The sequence below is a fragment of the Rana temporaria genome, chromosome 10, assembly GCF_905171775.1.
Source record: "Rana temporaria chromosome 10, aRanTem1.1, whole genome shotgun sequence".
Classification (NCBI taxonomy): domain Eukaryota; kingdom Metazoa; phylum Chordata; class Amphibia; order Anura; family Ranidae; genus Rana; species Rana temporaria.
This window is the reverse complement of record NC_053498.1, coordinates 107,070,600-107,097,682: the sequence shown is the minus strand read 5'-3', so window position 1 is coordinate 107,097,682 and position 27,083 is coordinate 107,070,600. Positions and strand designations below refer to the sequence as shown.

Here is a 27,083-nt window from a genome sequence, read left to right as displayed (position 1 = left end):
TTGTATATGGCTCCTGTTCATGTGGACACTCTCTGGCAGTATACAAGTATCCACTGCATGCTTCACTACAGTATTTGACTACTGGGACCTGACAATACTATTCGTCAGAGCTACATGAATATGCACTCTTACTGCAGCTTACCCAGCATGCAATTTACTTTCTACTCATCCATCCAGTCCTTTAGATCACGGACTATTAGTTAGTTCATACTGATGACGGGACACTGCTCAGACGGACATCCTCTGAGATTGCCATTTGTGATTGTAGTCTTATTTCTTGGTAAACTTTGGGTTCCAGCAGTACAGCCACTTACCTTGCAGGGTTAGGGTCATAGATCTATACACATGTAGATCTGTGTGGTCACACAGTGGTCTATGCAGCTGGTTTTAGCCTTGGAACAGTGAATGCATTTCATTCGCCCACTGTGGTATTAAGGCGACATGCCAGCTGGACGATTTCTTGAACAGGGTACATCCTCTTACCTATGATAGGTGCTAGCAGCAAGTGTAGGCTACAATGTAAAGTAGTAAGTGTACAGAAATATTACTCATTTTCAAATTTTTGCTTAGCAAAATATAAAAACCCCAGTGGTGATTAAATACCACCAAAAGAAAGTTCTATCTTCAAATACCCACGTAATTGTCATTTAAAGTGTGACAGCACATCATGTCTTCACATACCAGCACCACATAGGAAAAGAGGTTTTCTTATATAAAGCTTTTAAACTGGCTCCTAATTTTTTTAGTAATTTCAGTTTTTAAAAAGGCCTAATTGCACCGCTCAGGAAAAATTAAGTTCCCAAAACATATATGAGATACACACACACACACACACACACACATATATATGTACATAAAAGCATACGCTTAAATAAAACATAAATATACAGTTGAACCTCGGATTACGAGCATAATCTGTTCCAGGAGTATGCTCGTAATTCAAAGTACTCGCATATCAAAGTGAGTTTTCTCATTGAAGTCAATGGAAACTAAAATAATTGACTTCAATGGGATGCAATACCAAAATGCGGACAGAGGTGGGGGGGCGCCAGAGAGCACCTAAAAACGGACAAAAAGGCTCGAGGACACTTTGGCTTGTTTCCTGCGCCCCTGTACCTCAGGCCAAATTAGGTATTGCAGGCCAATGTTCAGCTTTTCTCAGTTCCTGCGCCCCATACCTCAGGCCAAATGAGGTACCGCAGGCCTATTTAGCTTGAATTCTGCTCGTCTTGCGAGTCAACACTCGCAAACCGAGTCAGGATTTAAAAAAAAAAGTCGCTCGCAAATCAAAATGCTCTCAAACCAAGTTACTCTTAAACCAAGGTTCCACTGTACACGTAAGTAAAAAAAGTTCTTAGTCCATATAGACAATTTTCCAATACTCAAAGCAGCGCTCCAATCAAATAAATGAAATATGACCAGCATTCACATGTAAAGGCATATGAGAAATCAATAGTATGTTGATAGGTGATGGATTTTACTTGATCATTGATAGGCGTATACCATCCACCAGAGTCCATACCATGCAAAACACACTCCTTTAGGGGTTTACTCTCACCAAAGGGTTTTAAAATGTTTTCAAGATGACCACCTCCTTAAAAACACACTTACACAACATAAATTGTAATGCCTTGTACACACAGCAAGACTTTCCGAGAAAAAAAAAGTCAGATGGGCTTTTTTCCCCCTCGGAAAGTCCGGCCGTGTGCATTGCCCATTTACCCTACTGCCCAGGCTTACCCTTGTGTTGTGCCCCCCCTTCCCCACAGTGGTGCTGGCTTGCCCCCTCTCCTCTCAGCTGCTGGGGATGTTTCAGGAAGGAGAGCAGGGGAAGGGGCTAGTCAATATAACAGACCCAGTTCTTATTAAAATGAATATAGTGAACACACTCACACTGTGTTCATTCATAGCTGAAGCATAGTAAAGTGTTTTATTTACTATGTAAATAAGTGTTTACTATGCTTCAGTTTGTGAATGAACAGCTAGCCGTTCAGCACAGAGAACTTCCCAATTATTCACTGTCCAGTGCAGGTGAGGCTGCAGAGAAAGGCACGTGTGTTTGAGCTTGGGGGGCACACCCTAATTCAATAGGCTACGCACACACCTATGCCCAGAGCCCTGTGCTGACAATCAACACAGGGCTCTGTACAGAGGGAATGATCTCTCTGTTTCTTATATCTCTTATGTTTCTTATAAGAAATAAAAGATCTTTAGCAAAAAGCAACACATATTGCACACATCATACATAGTTAGTCACACATTTAACCCTTTCATCGCCCAAGATGTAAACCCCGTCCTAGTCTGTGTCATTAGTACAGTGACAGTTTATAGTATTAGCATTGATCACTGTATTAGTGTCACTGGTGGTGTCAGTGTCAATTAGTCAGTTCCCACCCAGTGTCAGTTAGTGTCAAATTGTTTGTTTGTGTACATGACCGCACAATTACCAGTTAAAGTAGTGCATTGCTGAATAGCAAAAAATGGCCTGGTGCCAAAGTGGTTAAAAAGTATTCAGTAGTCCATATTAAATAAAATAAATGCAAAACTGTTATACAATCATTTGCCACTTAGTTATAAGCTGGTTGTAAGTCAGATTTTGTCACCATTTTAAAAAGCAAACATACAGAAGAAATACACCAAAGAGACACAAAGGTTTAGAAAAAAAAAAAAGGATCACTTGCCAGTGTCACAGTCTGTACATTTAAGACATTTATTGACTCCGTTTGGATGATCCATGTATGTTCCTTTGACACAAGGTATGCACACATTACTGCTAGATGTTGAAGTGCAATGAGATTTCACAACTGTACCTAGGAGGAAAGACAGGAAAATGGTTACAGACTGCATATCTGGCCAGTATCAGGTTTTTTAACATTTGTCATTGGAAATAACACTGAATTGAAAGTTGTCAGTGTTTAACCCCTTGGTCATTATACATTGATTTAAGACCTGATTTTCTATGACTGTATTCAAACATGGGGACGCAGCTCAGTGCTGATTTTTTTGTACTGTTTAAAGCCCAACTCCAATTCAATTTTTTTTTTCGATTTTTGAGTAGAGTGGGAAGGATTAATATAAATTATAATATATATATATATATATATATATATATATATATATATATATATATATATAAAAAAATATAAAAAAAATGCATGCCGTCTGTGAGCTACTGTACCTTCACCTTACTTTCTATTATTTTAGACAAGAAATAAGGGGAATAGGCAGAGCGGGATTTACCATAAGGCACATGTTAATAAACTACTTTAAAGGTATTTTTTCCCCCCCTAAATAGCTTCCTTTACCTTAGTGCAGTCCTCCTTCACTTACCTCATCCTTTGATTTTGCTTTTAAATGTCCTTATTTCTTCTGATAAATCCTCACTTCCTGTTCTTCTGTCTGTAACTCCACACAGTAATGCGAGGCTTTCTCCCTGGTGTGCAGAAAGCCTCTTGAGGGGGGAGGGGGCGAGCAGGAGAGTCAGGACACTCTCTACTTTGCAGATAGAGAAAGGAGCTGTGTGTTAGTGGGCGTCCTGACACTCCTGCTCGCCCCCTCCTCCCTCAAGAGGCTTTCTCAACACCAGGGAGAAAGCCTCGCATTACTGTGTGGAGTTACAGACAGAAGAACAGGAAGTGAGGATTTCTCAGAAGAAATAAGGACATTTAAAAGCAAAATGGAAGGATGAGGTACGTGAAGGAGGACTGCACTAAGGTAAAGGAACCTTAGGGGTTAGGGGTTACCTTTACAACCCCTTTAAGACCAGGCCTTCTCTGGCACTTTTTGTATACATGTAACACTAACAATCAATATTTTTTGCTAGAAAATATTAGAACCGCAAAATATTATATATTTTTTTAAGCAAAGGCCCTAGAGAATAAATTGGTGGGTTTTGCAATTTTTTTTATGTCACACAGTATTTGCACAGTCGTTTTTCATTCACAGTTTTTGGGGAAAAAATATACTTTTTTAAATTTTAATGCAAAACAACACAATACATAACCAATTTTTTGGTAAAATATAAAAGATGATATTATGCCCATTAAATGGATACCAAACGAAACACGGTTTAAAATCGTGCACGCCCACACAACAATGACAAAATATATATATTTAACTATCCATAGGCGTCGCTTTGAAAGCCTTTACAGGTTACCACTTTAGATTCACACAGAAGGTCTGGTGCTAAAATTACTGCCCATGATCTGGCATTCACTGCGATACCTTACATGTGTGGGACGATCGCTGTTTGCCTGTGGTCACCTTTGCTGGTGAGCATGAGCACTTTCCATTTACACTGTCTCTTAAAATTTTTTGTTTTATCACTTTTTTTTTGCTGTCACAAGGAAAGTAAACATCCCATGTAACAAAAATAGGCATGTGACAGATATTCTTTATGCAGAGATCTGGGGTCTATACGACCCCAGATCCATCCTCTGCCTTTAAAAGCATTTGATCACACCAAGTAACCACTTGAAGTGTGTACACCCCTAAGTGAAAATGTCCAAATTGGGCTTAATTAGCCGTTTTCCCTCCCTGTTGTCATGTTAGTGTTATAAGGTCTCAGGTGTGAATGGGGAGCAGGTGTGTTACATTTGGTGTTATCGCTCCCACTCTCTCAAAAAAAGAATTGTTGCTCTACATAAAGATGGCCTAGGCTATAAGAAGATTGCCAAGACCCTGAAACTGAGCTGAAGCATGGTGGTCAAGACCATACGGCGGTTTAACACGACAGGTTCCACTCAGAACAGACCCCGCCATGGTCGACCAAAGAAGTTGAGTGCACATTCTCAGCATCATATCTAGAGGCAGTCTTTGAGAAATAGATGTACGAGTGCTGCTAGCATTGCTACAGAGGTTGAAGGGGTTGGGAGTCAGCCTGTCAGTGATCAGACCATACGCCGATCAGTGATTGCTATGTGATCACATGATCAGAGTGTCAACAAAGCTGCTATCAATGAATTTCATTCATAACAGCTGTGTCCTGCAGAATGATGCTGTGATTGACATGTTGACACTGAACTTCTCTAATGAGAGCATGTAAAAAAAAAAAAATAGTAAAACTATTAAAAAAAACTATTTAATTTTTTTAAATAAATCGAATATATGAAATATACAGTATATATATATATATATATATATATATATATATATATATATATATATACATACATACATACATACACACACACACACACACACACACACACACACACACACACACACACCATAGTTTGTAAATGCTGTAAGTTTAAACGCAAACCAATTAAGGCCCCTTGCACACTGGGGCGTTTTTCATGCGGTACAGTGCTAAAAATAGCGATGCTATACCGCATGAAAAATCATGCTCTGTAGTGTTCAATGTGAAAGCCCGAAGGCTTTCACATTGAAGCGGTGCGCTAGCAGGAGCGCACCAAAAGTCCTGCTAGCCGCATCTTTACCGCGGTATAGGAGCGGTGTGTTCACCGCTCCTATACCGCGCCTTCCCATTGAAATCAATGGGTGGGCGGTATTAACCCTTTTTCGGCCGCTAGCGGGGGTTAAAACCTCACCGCTAGCGCCCGAATATCGCGGTAAAAATAGCGCGGCTATTACGCCACCGCGGCTGCACACCTCAGTGTGAAAGCAGCCTAATATACACTTATTGGGATTTTTTTTACCAAAGACATGTAGCAGAATACATTTTGGCCTAAGATCTGGCCTAAATTTATGAAGAAATTAGATTTTTTTGGATATGTTTTATAATAGAAAGTAGAAAATATTGTGTTTTTTTCTAAATTCTCTGTCTTTTTTTATTTATATAGCAAAAAATGAAAAGCCTGTGGTGACCAAATGACACAAAAAGTAAGCTCTATTTGTGTGGAAAAAAAAATGATATAATTTTAATTTGGGTAGTGTTGCATAAGGATGCAATTTTTATGTTAAATGTGCAATTGCACATTGCTGAATAGTAAAGAATGGCCTGGTCATGAAGGGGTGTAAACCTTAAGTGTTCATGTTGAGTAAAAATGAAGAACTTGTGATTGTCAGGACAACTATACATTTTAAGAATAAAGCAGTTGGGAACATGGAATTTCTCACTTACCTATGTGACACATCGGACAGCATAAATCATTATTCTTATATTCTCCAGGAGGGCAGTCTGTAGCTAGTGAAGTAGAGATTACCTGTTAGGAAAATTAAAAGAAATCATGTAAATAATAAAGATAGTAAATTATATATGAAACATGATGTGGCACATATGGGAGGGTAAGGAGGAAAGTAGCATATACAACACCTCATACTCAATATGTGTGTAAGCCATTTAAATCACAACAGGGTTATATTTACCTGCTCAATGCAAAGGAATTGCACAGACCAGCCCTGAACCACCTCCTTGTGTTCCCTGCTGATGCTCCTGGCTCCTCCCCTCTGATGAGTGCCCCTATAGAAAGACGCTTTCTATAGGGGCACTTGTTTGGGCTTGCCTCTGAGCCTCACTGTCTGCATCTATAGACACAGACAGCGGAACTCAGCCCTGCCCCCAAATCCCTTGACACTGGTTTTGATTGACAGCAGAAAAGCCATCGAGACTATGAAGTGTGGGGTGTGAAGAGCTGCAGATGTGCACAGTGCTGGTTTGAATGATGACTCAGGTAAGAATGGGGGGGGGGGATCTGGGAGTAAGGGGGAGATACTGGTGCCTAAACATTTTTTACCTTAATGCAAGGAATGCATTAAGGTAAAAAAAAAAAAATAGGATTTAGAACCACTTTAAGTAACCATAACTCGAAGGTCAAATAAGGAGAAATAGCGGAGCCTTGGTCCATAGGTATTTTCGAGCAATTTTTACTTGAAGATGTGTATGCTGCGTATGTGGAAAAGAGTTTGAATTTGAGCCAGCCTGTGCGTAGGTATGATATAATTTGCAGTGTCAATTCATTCATACATCCAGGTGATATCAAGCAAACTATTCTAGCCGTTTTGTGATCGATAGAGGTCGGATAGTTCTCCAATGTATGCACCATTGCTGGGGGCAATTTTTTGGTGCACTTACCTCATCCATGGCGGGCAATCACGGGCGGCTTCCCCGCCTCTCCTCTGCAGGCATCACAAGAAACTTCTCCTTCCCCTGCTTGGCAGCCTCCGTCTCCTCCCTCCTCCTCGGTGGCCAAACAGAACGCATCTCCTTTCAGCCAATCGAGAAACATGTCTCAGACCTGCGCTTCCTGATTGGCAGAGAAGCGATTCAGTATGAAAATAGTGAATATTTATTCACTATTCTAAGACACCTGGGTGGGCTCCGAGCACAGTGCTCGGCGCCTAGAGTCCACCTTATTTTGAAGCCAGCCTCTGGCCTCTGCCTCTAATTGGTGCTTCAATAAAAACACCCCCCCGCCACTGTAATTCATGCGCCCAGCGTCCTGAAAGGGGCCGGATTCATGGATAGAGGGATAGTGGAGGTGGCGCCCGTGTGTCCTTAATGGACAAGCTGCCCTTGGTCTGCACATTAAACATTTGATGTTGTGAAAGAGACACTGCCAAGGGTCTTGAGGCATGTTGATGCTGCTAATAATATGTAATCTATCTGTCCAATATTCCTACATGATGGGACACCAGTATATGTGGGTAAAAGTACCCAAAGGCTGTTGTACCATCTAGCTCAGGGGTCTCCAAACTTTCTAAGCAAAAAAAAAAAATGCCTTCAGGCTTTAGAGGGGGCAAGACTGTGGCCAGTGGGAGTAAAAAATGCCCTGGCATCAGTGCCCCATCACTGGTTCTAATAGGAGGAATAGTGCCCCATTGTTGAGATCAATGATAAGAATAGTGCCCCAATGATGGTGTCAGTAGGGGGAATGGTGCTCCATCATTGGTGGAACAGTACACCAAGGGCCAGATAAAGGCACGCAAAGGGCCACATCAAGCCCCCGGGCCACATTTTGGAGACCACTGATCTAGCTAAAAGTTTAAAGTTAACTTCGTTGGTTTTGGAACCCATAGATGAGGTATGTGATAGTTTTAGGAGATGCAGTGTATTAAAAGAAATTTTTTTTTATTATTATTATTATAGCACTCTGGATAAAATTAGTACCAACAATATAAAAAAATATATACAATTCATTAAAACAAAGCTTGGTAATGACATAGGCGTGCACAATGTATCTTCATAAGCCAGAAAACATTGTTTCAGACTATACAAGAGAGCACTACAGACAGATAATATGGTTATTATAACAAAATCTCGCTTCACAAAATGCAGTGAACATGTTTCGTAAATTACATCCACTTTCCCGGAACCAGCAGAAAATGGGTTACAAGATGTCCAGTATTTTTATAATATCCACTGCTCCTGCGGGGGCCACTCAGGCAAAAAGGATCCTGTGAAAAGGGAAAAGGAAAAGCGAAGAAGGGAATTAGTCCCCCCATTAGGGGTTACCACCAGTAATTCAAAACCCAGCAGATGTACGAAAGCAGTACTTACCAGGACTACAAAATGTCCTGTCACAAGGTGGTGAAGGTAAATGGGAGTGATCTCCCACCTGCCACCATCTTTCCAGCTAAAGTAAGGTTACCAGATTTTGAAATGAAATCCAAGAACATCCTACTGACCATGCCAACAAATCCTCACCCTCATTTGCAGATACACCAACAGAACCAGACCCCCATTTGTTAAAGTGAACAAAAAAAAAAAAAGGCGAAAGGGGAATTGTTGCAATACGCCACACATGCTGCAGAAAATTGTGGGTGTAGCTAAATTGCAGGGGTCAGGATTAAATAACGCACAGAGTTCATGGGTCAGGTTTAAATAATGCACAGAGCTCAGGGGTCAGGATTAAGTAACGCACAGAGGTCAGGATTAAATAACGCACAGAGTTCATGTCAAACCGCACCAGCATGAACCAGCTCCAGTGGCATTTGCCGGCAATGGCACCGTAATAATCTGTGCGACACCGCATCTGCTGCCCTGCACCGATTTCAAAAAGTAGTTTCTGTACTACCTTTTGTGATTTCAGCCCACGATTTACATTGACATCTGTGCAGAAACTGCGACAAAAGCGGGATAAAACTTTGAGCTTTACCATTCTGCTAGGTTACATAAAAGTTGCACTAATGTTATATAATTTTAATCAGCAGACTAATTATGCAGTACAGTGCCAACAAACTGACAAGTAATTTTTTTAGACATTGAAAGCCAAAATATACTCCATTGTCTTTGGGCCCTTCCGTGTTCTCACCAAGTGTGCAAGACATAGGGGGTGATTTACTAAAGGAAAATCCACTTTGCACTACAAGTGCAGTCACTGTAGATCTGAGGGGGACATGCAAGAAAAATAAAACACAGCATTTTAGCTTGCACATGATTGGATGATAAAGTCAACAGAACTTCGCCTCATTTCAGATCTACCCCTCAGATTTACAGCGACTGCACTTCCAAGTGCACTTGTAGCGCAAAGTGGATTTGCCTTTCGTAAATAACCCCCGAAATGTATATCACATACAGTATGTGTGTAGTTCTCATGTATAGGAATAGTATGATAAATTTCATAGCATTATTGAAACTATATGAACTTTGCTTTGTGCACTGGTACGCAGTCATGTTGCAACAGGAAGGGGCCATCCCTAAACTATTCCCACAAAGTTGGGAGCATGAAATTGTTCAAAATGTCTTGGTATCATGACGCCTTAAGAGTTCCCTTCACTGGAACTAAGGGGCCAAGCCTAATCCCTGAAAAACAACACCATGCCCAGTGGCGTCGGCAGGGGGGGGGGGGGCTGAGGAGGGCTATACCCCTGAGTGGTCCCCCAAAAAGCCCCGGGTCTCGGGCATTCATAATTGCATTGTTAGCCCTGAGCCCGAGCGGCCATATACAAAGAGAAAGAATCAGACTGTCCAGCTGGTCCAATGCCTGTGATTTTGACAGCTGGATCGCAGGACGTGTGACGTCCATCATAGGCAGCGACAGGTCCAGGAGGCAGGAATGACACCGTGGATGCTCTGCGCACTGAGAACCCCCAGCTCTCTGTGTAAATGGTGTCTGAGTGGTCATGATTCAGATGGGCTACACTACACAGGTATGGCTGAGCTGCAGGAGTGTCAAGAGGTCAACTGTCAGAGGGGTCAGTGGAGGTGTCAGGGGGGGGGGGGGGGTCAGTGCAGGTGTCGGGGGGGGGCAGTGCAGGCGTCGGGGGGGGGCAGTGCAGGTGTTGGGGGGGGGGGGGTCAGTGCAGGTGTCAGAGGGGGTCAGCGCAGGTGTCAGAAGGGGTCAGTGTACAGGTCTGGTAGGTCAGTTTAGTGGTCAGCATGGATGGGCACTGGTGAGCCAGGCAGCAAACAGCAAGTGAGCCTAACCCCCCCGCCGAGCAGTCAATCCCCCCCTTCACCTGGGGGCAAGGAGAGGTCTCAGGTATGGAACAGCAGGATGAACCAGGAAAAAGTCAGTAGCCAGGTCAGGGGTCATACACAGTAAATCAGTCCGAGATGGATACAGGAACAAACCAGGTCATACACAGTGGGCCGGAGATAGAGTAGTCAGCCAAGCCGGGGTCAAACACGATGAGACAGACAGGAGCACAGGTCAGGATGTAAGCTGGGGGTCAAGCCAGAGGTTCATGATAAACGGGAACAGCAAGCCGGCTCTGTAGCGGGAAGTCCAAGGACCAGGATACACAAGGCACAGGAGACACAGGAAGCTGACGATAATCCAGCAACCTGCATGTGTCAGTGGCAGATTTAAATAGGCCAGGGGGGCGCCAACATCTGTCATGGCATGCATGCGCGTCTGTGTGCACCCAACGCCGCGCACCTGTATGCATGCGCATGGGGATTCATCTGGCGCAACCATGACGGGTACTGGCAGGATTGCCCATTCTTCGGCTATTTCCCTGACAAAAGCAAGCACATTTTGGGGGCAAAACACACTCCCCTTCATCAGAACTTAAGAATTTTGACTGTACTTAAAACGGATCTTCGCCCTCAAGTCCTCCTATCCACCCCTCCTCTGCTACATCAATGTCACATGTTTACCCTCTTTTTTACTGAAAATGGGTTCTGCCTCTCTTACACATCATTAGCCTAGGCAAATAACGTGTACTTTGCTCACTGTGATATACATGTCACATATCCCTGGAGGTCTAATCTGTCATTAACAAAATAGAAAGGGGTGGGCCTAGCAGCATTTCAGCAGGAGGTCCACTGGCTCCATCTGAAAGAGGCCGCAGCCTCCCGATAACGTCACATACAAACATGGCAGAGCGAGACCAGAGCGGCAGTTGCAGAGAAGAGGATCTCAGCAGGACAATGCTGGATCCCCTGGGTGGGCGAGGATCTAAACCAGGGGTCTTCAAACTATGGCCCTCCAGTTGTTCAGGAACTACAATTCCCATCATGCCTAGTCATGTCTGTGAATGTCAGTGTGTTCCAATGCCTCATGGGATGTGTAGTTCTGCAACAGCTGGAGGGCCGTAGTTTGAGGATCCCTGATCTAAACTGTGGAAAACCTGCAGCAAGGTCATCAGGGGTTAAAAAACAAAAAGGGGGGGGGTGATCCGCTTTAAATCGACTCGGTTGATCAGATACAAAATAGATCTGCACTGTGATTTACAGCTTGGAAAGTTCCAAGGGGGGCAGGTTACACCAGTATTAATGAATGCAGCAAAGGACTAAAAAAAATGTTCAAAGACTTGTGGAAGTAAATTTTCTTCTTATGCTATATTGCAAGTTTCCTGTTTCAACCATATGATTTTATTATACATTTGCATAGATTGATGTAACAAAATACAAAAAAAATTCACGCTATCTGTAGTAAGCAGCTGACAAAGGTGCAAAAACAGAACACACATAGAATGTGTAGCGCATAAAACAAATAAATATCACCCAAATGAATTAATAATACATGCAACAATAAAAGTGATGACAACAGTGACAATAGGATCAATATTAAATACTAAAAAACATTAAATTATGTAAATAAAGTTTCTAGTGATGAGAATGATAATCAAAAAAGTTCAATGTGAAACAAAATGATAATAATCCCAATGCTCTGAGATGAAGTGCAATAAAGAAATCCACCACCGACCATTGAAGAGGAAGCTTACCAGAAGCAGTGAACCCTAATGAACATAAGTCCAGAGGGTCAACTGAGCAGAATATGAACCATTGTAGAAAATGGATCCTCAGCTGCAATTCCCACGGAAGCGACTCACACACTAATCCAAAAGGAGACCAAGGGAATGATTCAAGCAGATGGGTGCTTCCAGGAGATACCCAAATTGGGCCAGGGAATGAAACCGATGTGATGGAATGTAAAAAGGAAAAGAAGGGCACATAGCGGAATACTGAATGTACAACGGTTTTAATGTAGATAAGAACACTTACATTTAAAAAAAGAGTTAAACAGCGCTTATCAAATGGAAAAAACGGTATCAGTGGAGGACGATGCACTTTGTTGCGAAATGCGTCGGGAACCTCCACTGCTGCCGTTTTTTCAATTTTATAAGCGCTGTTTTACTCTTTTAAATGTAAGTGTTCTTAGCTACATTAAAACAGTTGTACACTAGAGACTTTATTTACATCATTTAATGTTTTTCTGTATTTAATATTGATCTTATTGTCACTGTTCTTGCATTTATTATTCATTCATTTGGGTGATATTTATTCGTTTTATGCTCTACACATTCTATGTTTGCATAGATTCATGTACAATACACTTTTTTTTTATTTTACTGTGTGAAACTCTTTAGATGCGCAGTAAAAACAGACAACAGCAAACAAAATCTGATAGTGGTTCTACCCTTTCGCTTCTCAACCTAAAACTAAATGGGGCTTTACATCAGTTTTACAAAACAAAATAAAAATTTTGATTACATTATCTGTTCATTAACGTGAAAAATGTGCCCCTAGAAGTGTATCTGAAGTCATAACATTATGGCTAGAGTAATGCCGCGTACACACGATCATTTTTCGGCATGAAAAAAACGTTGTTTTAAAAAAATGTAATTTAAAATGATCGTGTGTGGGCTTCACATCATTTTTCGGGTCCTGAAAAACGGCCAATAAAAAATTTGAACATGCTCTATTTTTTCACGACGTTTTAAACTATGTCGTTTTTCGGGTTGTAAAAAATGATCGTGTGTGGGCTTTAACGGCGGGAGCGCTCATTCTGGCAAAACTACCGTTCATAATGGAGTAAGCACATTCATCACGCTGTAACAGACAGAAAAGCGCAAATCGTCTTTTACTAACATGAAATCAGCTAAAGCAGCCCCAAGGGTGGCGTCATTTGCATGGAATTTTCCTTTTATAGTGCCGTCGTACGTGTTGTACGTCACCGCGCTTTGCTAGAGCATTTTTTTAAAACGATGGTGTGTGGGCAACGTCGTTTTAATAAAGAAAGTTGGAAAAACTTAGTTTTTTTCTACATGCTGAAAAACTTATTTTTTTTTTCATGCCGAAAAATGATCGTGTGTACGCGGCATAAGAAATAGTTAACACCCTGCTAGTTTTGTTTTCCATTGAGGCGATTTCCCGGCACTTCCTGGCCTGTAAACATGACAGGAAGGGATAGAAAATCTTTCAAAAGTAAGGGAAATAGGGCAAGGGTCCCAACGGAAAATTTCCCCTCTATTAGTGCTATGGTGAAAACTCAGCATTATTGTCTTTTTCCCTTTCGGTTAAGGGACAATAGTCAACAGGACAAATTGAGAGGCTGACAGCGTTCCATTATCCCCAGTAGGGACACATACAGCAGTAAAATTCTAACCACACACCAAGGCCGGATTTGCTCTCCCTGCCACCCCAAGGCCAGGTTCCACAATGCACCCCCTCCCCGCCAACCGAACCCCCCCCCCTCAAATCAACGGAGAATGTGCGGCACGGTTAGTTCAAATATGTTTTGTTTGTTTTTTTACTTTATCACTTTTTTTATTTTTATTTATTTGTAGCTTGTCGCTTACTTTTTTTTAATTTTTGTATCATTTTCTTATTATTTTTCTTATTCTTTACTTTTTTATTTTATTAATTTAATTATTATTTCTTATTATTTATTTATTTTTTATCATTTTTTTTTCACTTAACTTTTTTGCTATCACACAGGATAAAACTATTTCCTGTGTGATTGCAATTGGAGGTGACATGTTCCCTTTATTGACCCTGTCACCTCCAAAACAGGAGTCCTAGCACTGTGCTAGAACTCCTGTCACAGCTGAGATGGGAAGAGCACAGCTCTCCCCTCTCACTGTGTACATCGGCAGCAGGAACAGGAGAAAGACTTGGTGGCCGGGGGAAGGACGGAGTCCCGAAGACAGAGCCAGCAGAGAGAGGTATGTGGGGTGGGGGGGGAGAGGGGAGGACGGACAGGAGCACATATTTTACAAGTGATTTTGGCGACTACGCCGCAATCACTTGTTAACGAGCGAGCGGATTCCCCCATAACTTACCGCCCTTAACTGTATGTTCCGGGCGTCGGGGGACTCCATGCCACTTGCCGCCCCTTGGAGTCCTGCCGCCCCAAGGCCTGGCCTCATGGGAAATCCGGGCCTGCCTATGCCCCTATTAAACAGGGTTGATATTCTATGTAGAGAAAACAAACAAATGTATGAATCTGGCCATGACAGATCTTGCAGAGCATGTTGTACTTGAACTGGTACAACTAGTGGAATGTACATGCTGTAACATGCATACCGTTTGCTGCTTTAGCATAAACAGTGTTGGGCAACTGCCATGATTGGCACAAATTAGAATGGCTGTCTGTAAATGTATGGGGGTGTGTTTGGCAATGGCATATGTGTTATGTCATTGGTGTGATAACATATACTGTATATAAACCTGATCTAGATGAGCTTTGATATATCATAATGGAGAGAAAAAAAAAATGTTACCAGTAAATTCTTATTGATCCATAAGAATTGGTTGTAAATCATGCACAATAATTGAAAATATATTGGAACTAATAATTCCTAGTCAGAATAAACGAGATCCAGTTGACCAGTAAATGGGACTTTGGGAGAGGTGCACATGGACATGTGTGGGACCTCTCATGGAATGAAGATCTGCTGGCATTTTAAATGCACCTCTCTAGTCCTAAACTGGTAGCGCCAATGCAATACTCCCAACGCACACGTTCCTGCAGAAATGGCTGTATCTTGGGTGCTAAAATGATCAACGGCTGGAACTGACTGCAATCGAGAAGGAAGTGTCACCAGCACACCAGGATCTCCAACACTTTAATCACCTAGTATCAAAAAATAAAAAAGCGACGTTTAACCTCCTGGGACCTGCGCTATAGTCAAATGACGGCTACAGCGCAGATCCCAAAATCCAACAGGACGTCAATAGACATCCGCCCCTTTGGGCGTTCCCTGCGCGCGCTCCAGAGCGTGCAGCAGGGGAACTTCTGTGCTGGCCGTGTCCCTTGGACACAGCCAATTACAGATCGCCGCGAACGGCCAATCAGAGTGGCCGTTTGCGATGCGATCTGTGCGGCCAATGAGAGATGATCTCATATGTAAACATATGAGATCATCTCTCATTGCCGGCTCACACAGAGACAGCGTCCTGTCTCTGGAGAGGAGACCGATCTGTGTCCCTTGTACATAGGGACACAGATCGGTCACCCCCCCCCCAGTCACCCCCTCCCCCCACAGTTAGAACACTAAGCAGTATACACATTTAACCCCTTCCTCACCCCCTAGTGTTAACCCCTTCAATGCCAGTCACATTTATACAGTAATTAGTGCATATTTATAGCACTGATCGCAGTATAAATGTGAATGGCGCCAAAAATGTGTCAAAAGTGTCCGATGTGTCCGCCATAACGTCGCAGTCCCAATAAAAATCGAAGATCGCCGCCATTTCTAGAAAAAAAAAAAATATTAATAATAATTCTGTCCCCTATTTTGTAGGCGCTATAACTTTTGCGCAAACCAGTCGCTTATTGCATTTTTTTTAACCAAAAATATGTAGAAGAATACGTATCGGCCTAAACTGAGAAAAAAAAGTGTTTTTTTTTTTAAATTGGGATATTTATTATAGCAACAAGTAAAAAATATTGTATTTTTTTCAAAATTGTCGCTCTTTTTTGTTTATAGCGCAAAAAATAAAAACCGCACAGGCGATCAAATACCACCAAAAGAAAGCTCTATTTGTGGGGAAAAAAAGGACGTCAATTTTGTTTGGGAGCCACGTCGCACGACCGCGCAATTGTCAGTTAAAGCGACGCAGTGCCGGAAGCTGAAATTTCACCTGGGCAGGAGGGGGGTATATGTGCCCAGTAAGCAAGTGGTTAAGAGCCGCGCAGGACCCCTTCATCACATATGCTGGAGGGTATTACTGGGGATTTGCCCACAATACCTATTAATATGCTGATCTAGTGGGAACAACTTGGCATCAACATTCCTCCCAACTTTAGAACTTGAGAAAGATGGACACTTGTGGGTGGTGTCATCTTGTGGCATGCTACATGCACCTTGCCAAAAGGTTGGTGTGGACAAACTTTTAACAGTGGGAGGAGCTTACGGAGCGTGGTTAAACAAAACCCAGGCTTTCCTGTACCTACAAAATATGCTTTGATTTCTTTGCTACAAGCAACAATCTCAGACACATATAAACCTCAGTACAATCAGCACAGTCTTCACAAAAATAACTTCTGCTACATATGGTTTTGCATACAAAGAAAATATACAAACAGCTAACGCTTTGTCTGCGCCAACCTTAAAAAAGAACTTCATTAAAATAGTCAGGGACTGCTTGGCATCCAGCAACTATTGAGACAATGAATACTTTTGTGAAAAGTATGCAGTGAAAGAGTGGCAAGAAGAAACCATTGTTGAAAGAAAGCCATAAAAAGTCCCATTTGCAGATTGCGAGAAGCCATGTGGGGGGACACAGCAAATATGTGGAAGAAGGTGCTCTAGTCAGATGAGAGAAAAATGTTACTCTTTGGCCTAAAAGCAAAACACTCTTTAGATCCGCGTAATCTATCTGATTTACGATCCGCCGGCGCAAGTTTGAGAGTCTAGTGCTGTATTCGGAAAGCACTTACCTCAAAACTTGCGGCGGCGTATCGTAAATCCCCCGGCAGAATTCAAATTCCGCGGCTAGGGGGGAGTGTAGCATTTAAATCAGGCGCGTCCCCGCGCTGATTTAACTGCGCATGCGCCACCCGCGAATTTTCCCGGCGTGCATTGCTCCCAATGACGTCGCTAGGACGTCATTGGTTTCGGCGTGAGCGTAACTTGCGTCCAGCGCTTTTCTGAATCGACTTACGCAAACGACGTCAAAATTCAAAATTGGCGCGGGAACGACGGCCATACTTAACATAGGATACGCCTCACATAGCAGGGGTAACTATACGCCGGAAAAAGCAGAACGCAAGCGACGTAAAAAAAAAAAAAAAAAAAATCGGCGGAAATCGGCATTTGCATATTCGTCGCGTAAAAAAACGAAGCGCCACCTAGCGGCCAGCGGGGAATTGCAGCCTAAGATCCGACGGTGTAAGTCACTTACACCTGTCAGATCTTAGGGAGATCTATGCGGAACCTGATTCTATGAATCAGCCGAATAGATCCGACCGTCGGATCTCAGAGATACGACGGTGTATCAGGAGATACACCGTCGTATCTCTATCTGAATCTCCCCCACAGTGTGGTGAAAAACTAACACTGCACATTACCCTGAGCACATCATCCCCACTGTGAAACATGGTGGTGACAGCATCATGGTGTGGGGATGCTTTTCTTCAGGGACAGTAATAGCCAAACTTAATGCTTTGCTATCACAACACGGAAACCCAAAACAAAAAACACATAGCGACATTAACGAACACACTCTTCCAACAATACGACAAATATCTTGGATGCCTACAGCTAAACTACTACGCAAACGCTAACAGAGCAGGCAAATACTTGGCAAATAGATTGAAGGAAGCATGTACGAAATCCAGAATAGCATACCTAAAACACCCTACACCACACCACAAAATCACTAACCCACAAGACATAGCAAATCAAATTTGCCGAATATTATGGCGCACTATATAACTTACACAAAAAATCCCACCACGCCTCCAGGGCTGTGGAGTCGGAGTCGAGGAGTCGGAGTCAGGGGAAATTTTGGGTACCTGGAGTCGGACTCGGAGTCGGCAAACAATGCACCGACTCTGACTCCTACTAAATTTAGATTGGAATAAAAAAAAAAAAAAGCAAGTTTAAATGTCCCAATTCACAAAAAGTTATAATTAATGACTTCTCTACTGTAAGAATAAAGACCAATGCATGCAGTGCCTCACGTAACCGCAAAACGAACACGTTAAGTGACCGTGAAGAAGCATGCTTTTCATGTGCTTCACTATATGGCACGCAACGCACAATTAGGAGCTGCAATACTTATACTTTCCATAGTGTTGTGTTCTGCTTTTACAGGGAACGCATGTTAGAGAACCAGTAAGTGTCCAAATAAAAAAATTCCAACAGGAGTTTTATAAAGCACTAAAAGAAGTTGAAAAGTATGATCGCTCATCAAAACTTATGCCGCGTACACACCATCACTTTATGTGATGAAAAAAAATGACGTTTTTAAAAACGTCACTTTAATTGACTGTGTGTGGGAAAAAGGCGTTTTATGTCTTGTAAAAAACGACCAAAAAAAATTGAAGCATGCTTCAATTTTATGTGTCGTTTTTCAAAAGTGCACTTTTTACTTCACAGAAATTGACCGTGTGTAGCAAAAAACGTTGTTTTCTAAGACGTTTTTTCATCCACGCATGCCCAGAAGCTACTTATGAAGCAAGCTTCAATGGTAAAACGTGGTGGAACGTAACCTCACTTTGCAAGATCATTGTGAGAAAACGATGGTGTGTAGGCAACTTCGTCTTTGAAAATTGAAGTTTTCAAAAACGTCATTTTTTACTTCACAGAAAATGTCATTTTTTTTCATCACATAAAGTGATGGTGTGTATGCGGCATTACTGTTGAAGAAGCCATCCTTGTTTATCCAGAGATCGTTAGTGATGTGGCCAGAATAGTTACTGCAATGCCACCCACCCAAGTCAGTGTCGAAAGATTATTTTCAGCCCTAAAAATAATAAAGTCTGACTTAAGAGCCTCTATGAAAGAGGATCTGGCAGAGGCAATTCTCTTCCTTAGAACTCTACATTGAATTGATTTGCATTTGCTAAGCCTAGAACTACATTTCAAGATTAATATAAACCATTTCTAGGTTTAACAGATTTTGTTTTTGGTTCATTATAGATAAGCTTTGTTTTTGTTCTAAAACAACCAAATAATGTGGTTTGTATTTTTGAACTGGTAAAGATCCTGTTCCTGATGTTTATGCCTGCTGCTACTATCCAGCCACTTGATTGTTTTCATTGTGTTTGTCTTTTGCTTAAACTGTGAAATACAGTAGACTGTTGGCTTCCCAGCCAGTAGTCCTGTGGTAGGTTGCGTTTCTTTCCCTCAAGGAATGTATAAAATACATTCGCATATTAATACAGAGGAGTCGGGGAGTCGGAAGTACATAAAACTGAGGAGTCGGATCATTTATCTACCGACTCCACAGCCCTGTACGCCTCAACCAACCACAGAGAAAAAACAAAAATTCCTACAGGGTCTAAAACTTCCATCTCTCTCCGGACATCAGCTTGAAGAATTAAATGCTCTGTTCACGAACCAAGAAATAGAACTACAGTAGTTATAAACATACTACCGAATTGTAAATCACCGGGGTAGGATGGTTTCTCCAACTAATATTTCAAGACCTTTAACCATTTCAGCCCCAGACCATTTTGGAGCTAAAGGACCTTGCCCCTTTTTACAATTCGGCACTGCGTCGCTTTAACTGACAATTGCGCGGTCGTGCAAAATTGGCGTTCTTTTTTCCCCCCACAAATAGAGCTTTCTTTGGTGGTATCACCTCTGCGGTTTTTATTTTTTGCGCTATAAACAAAAATAGAGCGACAATTTTGAAAAAAAAAAGCAATATGTTTTACGTTTTGCTATAATAAATATCCCCAAAAAATATATAAAAACATGTTTTCCCTCAGTTTAGGCTGATATGTATTCTTCTACATATTTTTGGTAAAAAAAAAAATAGTTATTTTTTTACTAGTAATGGCGTCGATCAGATGAATTTTCCCTGTTTGGAAACCAAGACAACGGTTCCTCAGCAGGAGTAAGCAGTTGCAATGGAATAAAGTTGTATTCAGAATATTTTGGGATAGGTGCCGATATCTTATAAAATATTACAGGTAGAACAATAGATAAATTGGATTGATAAATTCTAAATCATGTTCGTTTGATTATGATGTCCCTTTTATTTATTGGCTGGATCTCTAGTCTGGTTGCTTGAGTTAACACGTGGAATTCATTGATTCATTTTGGGAAGCAACAGAGACATAGATCCTTAGCTCCATTCGGTATTCGTTAACTCCAGCCAGGGCCGCCATCAGGAATTATGGGGCCCCTTACACAGCTTCAGGCATGGGCCCTCCTGGAGCAGGCTGCCGCCTGAAATTGAGAAGCGGGGGTGGGGGGATGCCGCGAATTGAGAAGCGGGGGGGGGGGGCCTTTACAAAAAAAAGAAGAAATAAAGAATAAAGAAAAATATATATAAAAAAAGGGGGGTAGCCATCCGGGGCCCTCTGGGCCCTTTAATAATATATATATATATATATATATATATATATATATATATATATATATATATATATATATATATACACATATACACACACACACACACATATACACACACACACACAAATTTTTATTTTTTTTTATTAGAAGAAATTACAAAAAAAGGGGGGTTGCCATCCTGAACCTTTGGGCCCTTTAATAAAAATAAAATAAAAAGGGGGTTGCCATCCAGGGACCTGGGGACCTATGGGCCCTTTAATAGAAAACAAATTATATATATATATATATATATATATATATAAATAAATAAATAAACAAAAATAAAAAAATAAACATTTATAAAAATAAAATAAAAAGGGGGTTGCCATCCAGGGCCCTGGGGACCTCTGGGCCCTTTAATAATAAAAAAAATATTATATATATATATATATATATATATATATATTAGTGCTGTCAAACGATTAAAATTTTTAATCGCGATTAATCGCATTAATGTCATAGTTAACTCACGATTAATTCGTCATAAATTTTGATCGCTGTTTTCTAGCTGATCTAAAACCATTTTTGACATAAAGGGACACTTTTGGACAATCTACAGTTTTCAGGCAGAAAGAATAGTTTTTATTATATAAAAGTACATGCAGGGCACTGGGCAGACCACTAGGGACAAGGGGGGTGTGTATTTTTTTACATACAGTACTGTAATCTATAAGATTACAGTATACTGTGTGTATTGTGTTTGTTTACTTTTTTGAATTTGGCGCCATTCTCCGCTCCCGTGCGTCGTAACGTCGCAGGGAACGGAGATCGGCGGCACACAGACCAGGGCTGTGGAGTCGGTAGATAAATGTTCCGACTCCTCAGTTTTATGTACTTCCGACTCCGACTCCCCGACTCCGACTCCTCTGTATTAATATGCGAATGTATTTTATACATTCCTTGAGTGAAAGAAACGCAACCTACCACAGGACTACTGGCTGGGAAGCCAACAGTCTACTGTATTGCACAGTTTAACCACTTGACACCCGCACGCCGTCATATGACGTCCAAAACAGGGACCTGTTATCCTGGGTGGACGTCATATGACGTCCTGGGCTTTGCGGGGGGGATATCTCAATGATGCCTGCACCCGGAGGCATCATTGAGATATCATTTTTTAGCGGCGGCGATCCCGCCGCTAGATCGTTCTTACAGGCGGCGGGAGGGGACATCCCCCCCTCCCGCCGCCATCCGGTGCTTCTCCGGGCTCTCCCGTCCCACCGGGGGCCCGGAGAGATGATCGCCGTCCGCCGGATGTTTGCCATAGAGAAGACTGGTGACCATCTGGTCACCAGTCATCTCTATGACCGTCGGAGGCCCGGGCGCGATGTGATGACGTCACGCCCGGGTCCCCGTAAGTAAACAAACCGCAATTGCGGCTAGTTTGAATGAGATCTGTGAATTTTTTTTCACGATCTCATTCTTTCCAGCCTGCAGGAGAGATGTGGGGTCTTATTGACCCCGCATCTCTCCTTAAAGAGGACCTGTCACACACATTCCTATTACAAGGGATGTTTACATTCCTTGTAATAGGAATAAAAGCGATTGAAAAAAAAAAAAAAATGTAAAAAAAAGTGTAAAAAATAAAGAAATAAGTAAAATAAAAAAGAAAAAATAATAATAAAAAAATTAAAATGCCCCTGTCCCCGGTAGCTCGCGCTCAGAAGCGTACGCACACGCAAGTCCCGCCCACGTATGTAAACGTCGTTCAAACCACACATGTGAGGTGTCGCCGCGTGCGTTAGAGCGTGTGCAACAATTCTAGCACTAGACCTCCTCTGTAACTCTAAACTGGCAACCTGTAAAAAAAATTAAGTGTCGCCTATGGAGATTTTTAAGTAACGAAGTTTGGCGCCATTCCATGAGTGTACGCAATTTTAAAGCGTGACATGTTAGGTATCGAGTTACTCGGCGTAACATCATCTTTCATATTTTACCAAAAAATTGGGCTAACGTTACTGTTTTGTTATTTTTTAATTTATGAAACCATTTTTTTTACAAAAAAAAGCCGTTTGAAAAATTATTGCGCAAATACGGTGCAAGATAAAAAGTTGCAATGACCGCCATTTTATTCCCTAGGGTGTCTGCTAAAAAAACATATATAATGTTTGGGGGTTCTGAGTAATTTTCTAGCAAAATAATGAGGATTTGTACATGTAGGAAAGAAGTGCCAGAATAGGCCCGGGAAGGAGGTGGGTTTTAAAGCCCGGTATTGAAGTGGTTAAGCAAAAGACAAACACAATGAAAACAATCAAGTGACTGGATAGTAGCAGCAGGCATAAACATCAGGAACAGGATCTTTACCAGTTCAAAAATACAAACCACATTATTTGATTGTTTTAGAACAAAATCAAAGCTTATCTATAATGAACCAAAAACAAAATCTGCAAAACCTAGAAATGGTTTATATTAATCTTGAAATGTAGTTCTAGGCTTAGCAAATGCAAATCAATTCAATGTAGAGTTCTAAGGAAGAGAATTGCCTCTGCCAGATCCTCTTCCATAGAGGCTCTTAAGTCAGACTTTATTATTTTTAGGGCTGAAAATAATCTTGCGACACTGACTTGGGTGGGTGGCATTGCAGTAACTATTCTGGCCACATCACTAACGATCTCTGGATAAACAAGGATGGCTTCTTCAACAGTAAGTTTTGATGAGCGATCATACTTTTCAACTTTTAGTGCTTTATAAAACTCCTGTTGGAATTTTTTTATTTGGACACTTACTGGTTCTCTAACATGCGTTCCCTGTAAAAGCAGAACACAACACTATGGAAAGTATAAGTATTGCCGCTCCTAATTGTGCGTTGCGTGCCATATAGTGAAGCACATGAAAAGCATGCTTCTTCACGGTCACTTAACGTGTTCGTTTTGCGGTTACGTGAGGCACTGCATGCATTGGTCTTTATTCTTACAGTAGAGAAGTCATTAATTATAACTTTTTGTGAATTGGGACATTTAAACTTGCTTTTTTTTTTTTTTTATTCCAATCTAAATTTAGTTGGAGTGGGTGCATTGTTTGCCGACTCCGACTCCAGGTACCCAAAATTTCCCCCGACTCCGACTCCTCGACTCCGACTCCACAGCCCTGACACAGACACTGTGAATCGAGCGAGGAGGACCCGCTCGATCACACAGCGGGGTGGCATCGCTGGATCCAGGGACAAGGTGAGTAACTTGCCTGTGAATCCAGCGAGAAGGTAAGCCGCGCCGCTGCACACTCTGCACGTCCACCCCGAGCGTTAATCGCGTGATAAAAATATTGACGTTTAACGCACAGCACTAATATATATATATATACAAGAAACAAAACAAAAAAAATAAACATTTATAAAAAAAAATTTAAAAAAGGGGGGTTGCCATCCGGGGCCCTTTAATAATAATTATATATATATATATATAAGGATATTGTTTAGGGTCCCTTTATCTCAGCAAATAGTTTTATTTTCCATTACTCATTACTCGGCACAGTAAACAAAAGTTTTAAAATGTGTGTCACCTGACTGTCACAACCACACATAGGCCTCGTTCACAGCTTGTCTCCTGCAAGCTATGATTCCTGTACTGACTCTGTCTCCTGAAGCGCCTGTACACACCCAGTCATGTGCATTGCACAATATAGGCCTGCCACAAAGATAAAAGCTGAAATACCGCCTCACACAATGCAATGCATTGAAAAAACGCTCAGGGCTTCATATAAATAGCCTCCTCGTCCAACATACGCAAATATGTTCGTTTCCAATAGGGGAATTCCAAGAGGACGTGCTTACAGGAAGCTGAGAACACTTACCAGATAGACGGTTACTAATAATAATAAACTCATATTGATTCTCTGTCGCAGTTTGTCTGTAGCTTGAAGACTTCATGGCAGCGACGACGACAACAGGAGATCAGCAAACAGTCCTGTGCAGTCCATGAACATTATTCATTTACATAAACAAACCACAAAAAAAAGAAGAATACTCCGGAGTACAGGAACTGCAGTTAACTCATCATGTGCCCCGAACAAAGTCCACATTCACGTCTTGCAACTTCTCTCAGAGGATTTTACTGGCTGAGAATTGAAACAGGGCGTGTCTTCCATTTTTCCTTTCACTTTTACTTTCTCAGCTGACGTGGGTTTAAAACTTGGAATATCTTTGTAACAATTTATTATATCCGGGTAAATTATACTGTACCCTGTTTTGTTCAGGGGAAATTGAGCTTTAATTTGGTGGTTAATATTAATAGAAATTTCCTGATGATTTTTCTTTTTTATCCAGAGAAAACAATGTCCCAAAACAGTAAAAAAAAAAAAATTAACCACTTCAGCTCCAGAAGGTTTTACCCACTTCCTGACCAGGCCATTTTTGCACTACGGGCGCTGCGTTGTTTTAACTGACAATTGCGCAGTCGTGCGACGCTGTACTCAAATAAAATTGATGTCCATTTTCCCCACAAATAGAGTTTTCTTTTGGTGGAATTTAATCGCCTCTGCCCTTTTTTATTTTTTGTGCTATCAACAAAAAATACCCAACAAATTTAAAAAAACAAAACAATATTTTTTACTTTCTGCTATAAAACATTCCCAATAAAAAAAAAATCGAATTTCTTCATAAATTTAGCCCAATTTTTTTTCTGCGACATATTTTTTTTGTAAAAAAAATCCCAATAAGCGTACATTGATTGGTTTGCACAAAAGTTATAGGGGCAGATCGACGTACCTTTGCGCCGGACGCAGCGTATCTAAGATACACTACGCCGCCGCAACGTATCTTTTTTTTTTTTAATCCACAAAGAATCCGCGCCGTAAGTTACGGCGGCGTAGTGTATCTTTGGCGGCGTAATGGCGTGGAATTCAAATGGCTGTGATGGGGCGTGTTTTATGTAAACAACTTTTTTTTTAACTGCGCATGCGCCGTCTGTGGGGGTATCCCAGTGCGCTTGCTCGAAATTAAACCGGAACACGCCAATGCTTCCGACGGTGACGTCATTCTATGCAAATCCCTATTCACGAACGACTTACGCAAACAACGTAAAAATTTCAGATTTCTACGTGGGAAGGACGGCCATACTTAACATTGAGTACGCCTCATAACAGCAGCTTTAACTATACGCCGGAAAAAGCCGAACGCAAACGACGTAAAAAAATGCGCCGGGCGGACGTACGTTCGTGGATCGCCGTAACTAGCTAATTTGCATACTCAACACGGATTTCGACAGAAACGCCACCTAGCGGCCGCCGAAAAATTGCAGCTTAGATCCGACAGCGTACTAAGACGTACGCCTGTCGGATCGACCCGAGATGCTGTCGTATCTTGTTTTGTGGATACAAAACAACGATACGACGCGGGAAATTTAAAATTACGCCGGTGTATCAATAGATACGCCGGCGTAATTCTTTTGTGGATCTGCCCCATAGCGTCTACAAATTAGGGGAAAGGTTTAGGGACTTTATTTTTTATTTTTATTGTTTTTACTGGTAATGGCGGCGATCTGCAATCTTTAGCGGGACTGCAACACTGCGCCGAAAAAACAACACTGAGTGGCACTTTTTGGGGCCAAGTGACACCAATACAGTGGCCAGTGCTATAAAAATGCACTGATCACTGTATAAATGACACTGACAGGGAAGGGGTTAAGTCCAGGGCCGATTAAAGGGTTAAATGTTCCCCAGGGAGGTGCTTACTAAGGCCCCTTTCACACTGGGCAGGGGAGGTGCGGTGGCGGTATAGCGGCACGATTTTTAGCGTTGCTATACCGTCGTATTTACCACAATATTCGGCCGCTAGCGGTACGGTTTTAACCCCGGGCAAAAAAGGGTTGATACCGCCCGCAATGCGCCTCTGATTGATTTCAATGGGAAGGAGTGGAATAGGAGCGGTAAACACCCCGCTCCTATACCGCTCCAAAGATGCTGCTTGCAGGAGATTTTTTTTTACTCCCGCCAGCGCATCGCCTCAGTATGAAAGACCTCAGGCTTTCACATTGAGAATGCTGGGGCAGGATTATTTCAGGCGTTATTTATGCGCTATTTTTAGTGCTAAAACGCCTGAAATACGCCTCAGTGTGAAAGGGGCCTTACTGTGTGGGGTAGTGTTACACTGAAGGAAAAGACTGATCCATGATTCAGCTTAGCTGAATCACAAGATCTCTCTTTACCTTCCTGACAGATCTGCCGTTTGTCTTGTTTACACAGGCAGACAGCAGATCCGTCTCTCCTGTAAAACGATCGGCAGGTCGCAGCGGCCTTTTTGTGGCCGCCGGACTCACTGATGGGCTCCCACGGTGTCCAATCGCAGCGGAAGCGGCACTCTAGCGGTGCACGCTCATGCCCAAAACCACGTGCACAAAGTCACGTACCTATACGTGACTTTGCACAGCTGGGCCGCCCTGCCACAGTATATATGCGGTGGGCGGTCCTGAACTGGTTACAAAAAAAAGCTGTACAAGTTT

The 27,083-nt window shown here is 41.9% G+C and overlaps 1 protein-coding gene across 4 annotated transcripts in view; it reads right to left on the bottom strand.

The window, feature by feature from the left end:
• The window catches only part of TNFRSF14 (TNF receptor superfamily member 14), a 54,886-nt gene extending 30,178 nt beyond the window's left edge, over positions 1-24,708 (bottom strand). Inside the window, exons 1-3 of one of the 4 annotated variants that reach the window (XM_040325925.1) lie at positions 24,439-24,708; positions 6,086-6,167; positions 2,682-2,810 (exon numbers count right to left, since the gene is read on the bottom strand). In XM_040325925.1, coding sequence (XP_040181859.1) covers positions 2,682-2,810; positions 6,086-6,167; positions 24,439-24,471 — 244 coding nt within the window. In that variant the 5' untranslated portion in view covers positions 24,472-24,708. Of the gene's footprint in view, positions 1-2,681; positions 2,811-6,085; positions 6,168-8,260; positions 8,419-24,438 lie in introns of those variants that run through there. The other 3 variants (XM_040325926.1, XM_040325928.1, XM_040325927.1) reach the window with 3 other exon arrangements.
• Positions 24,709-27,083: the final 2,375 nt, after the last annotated feature.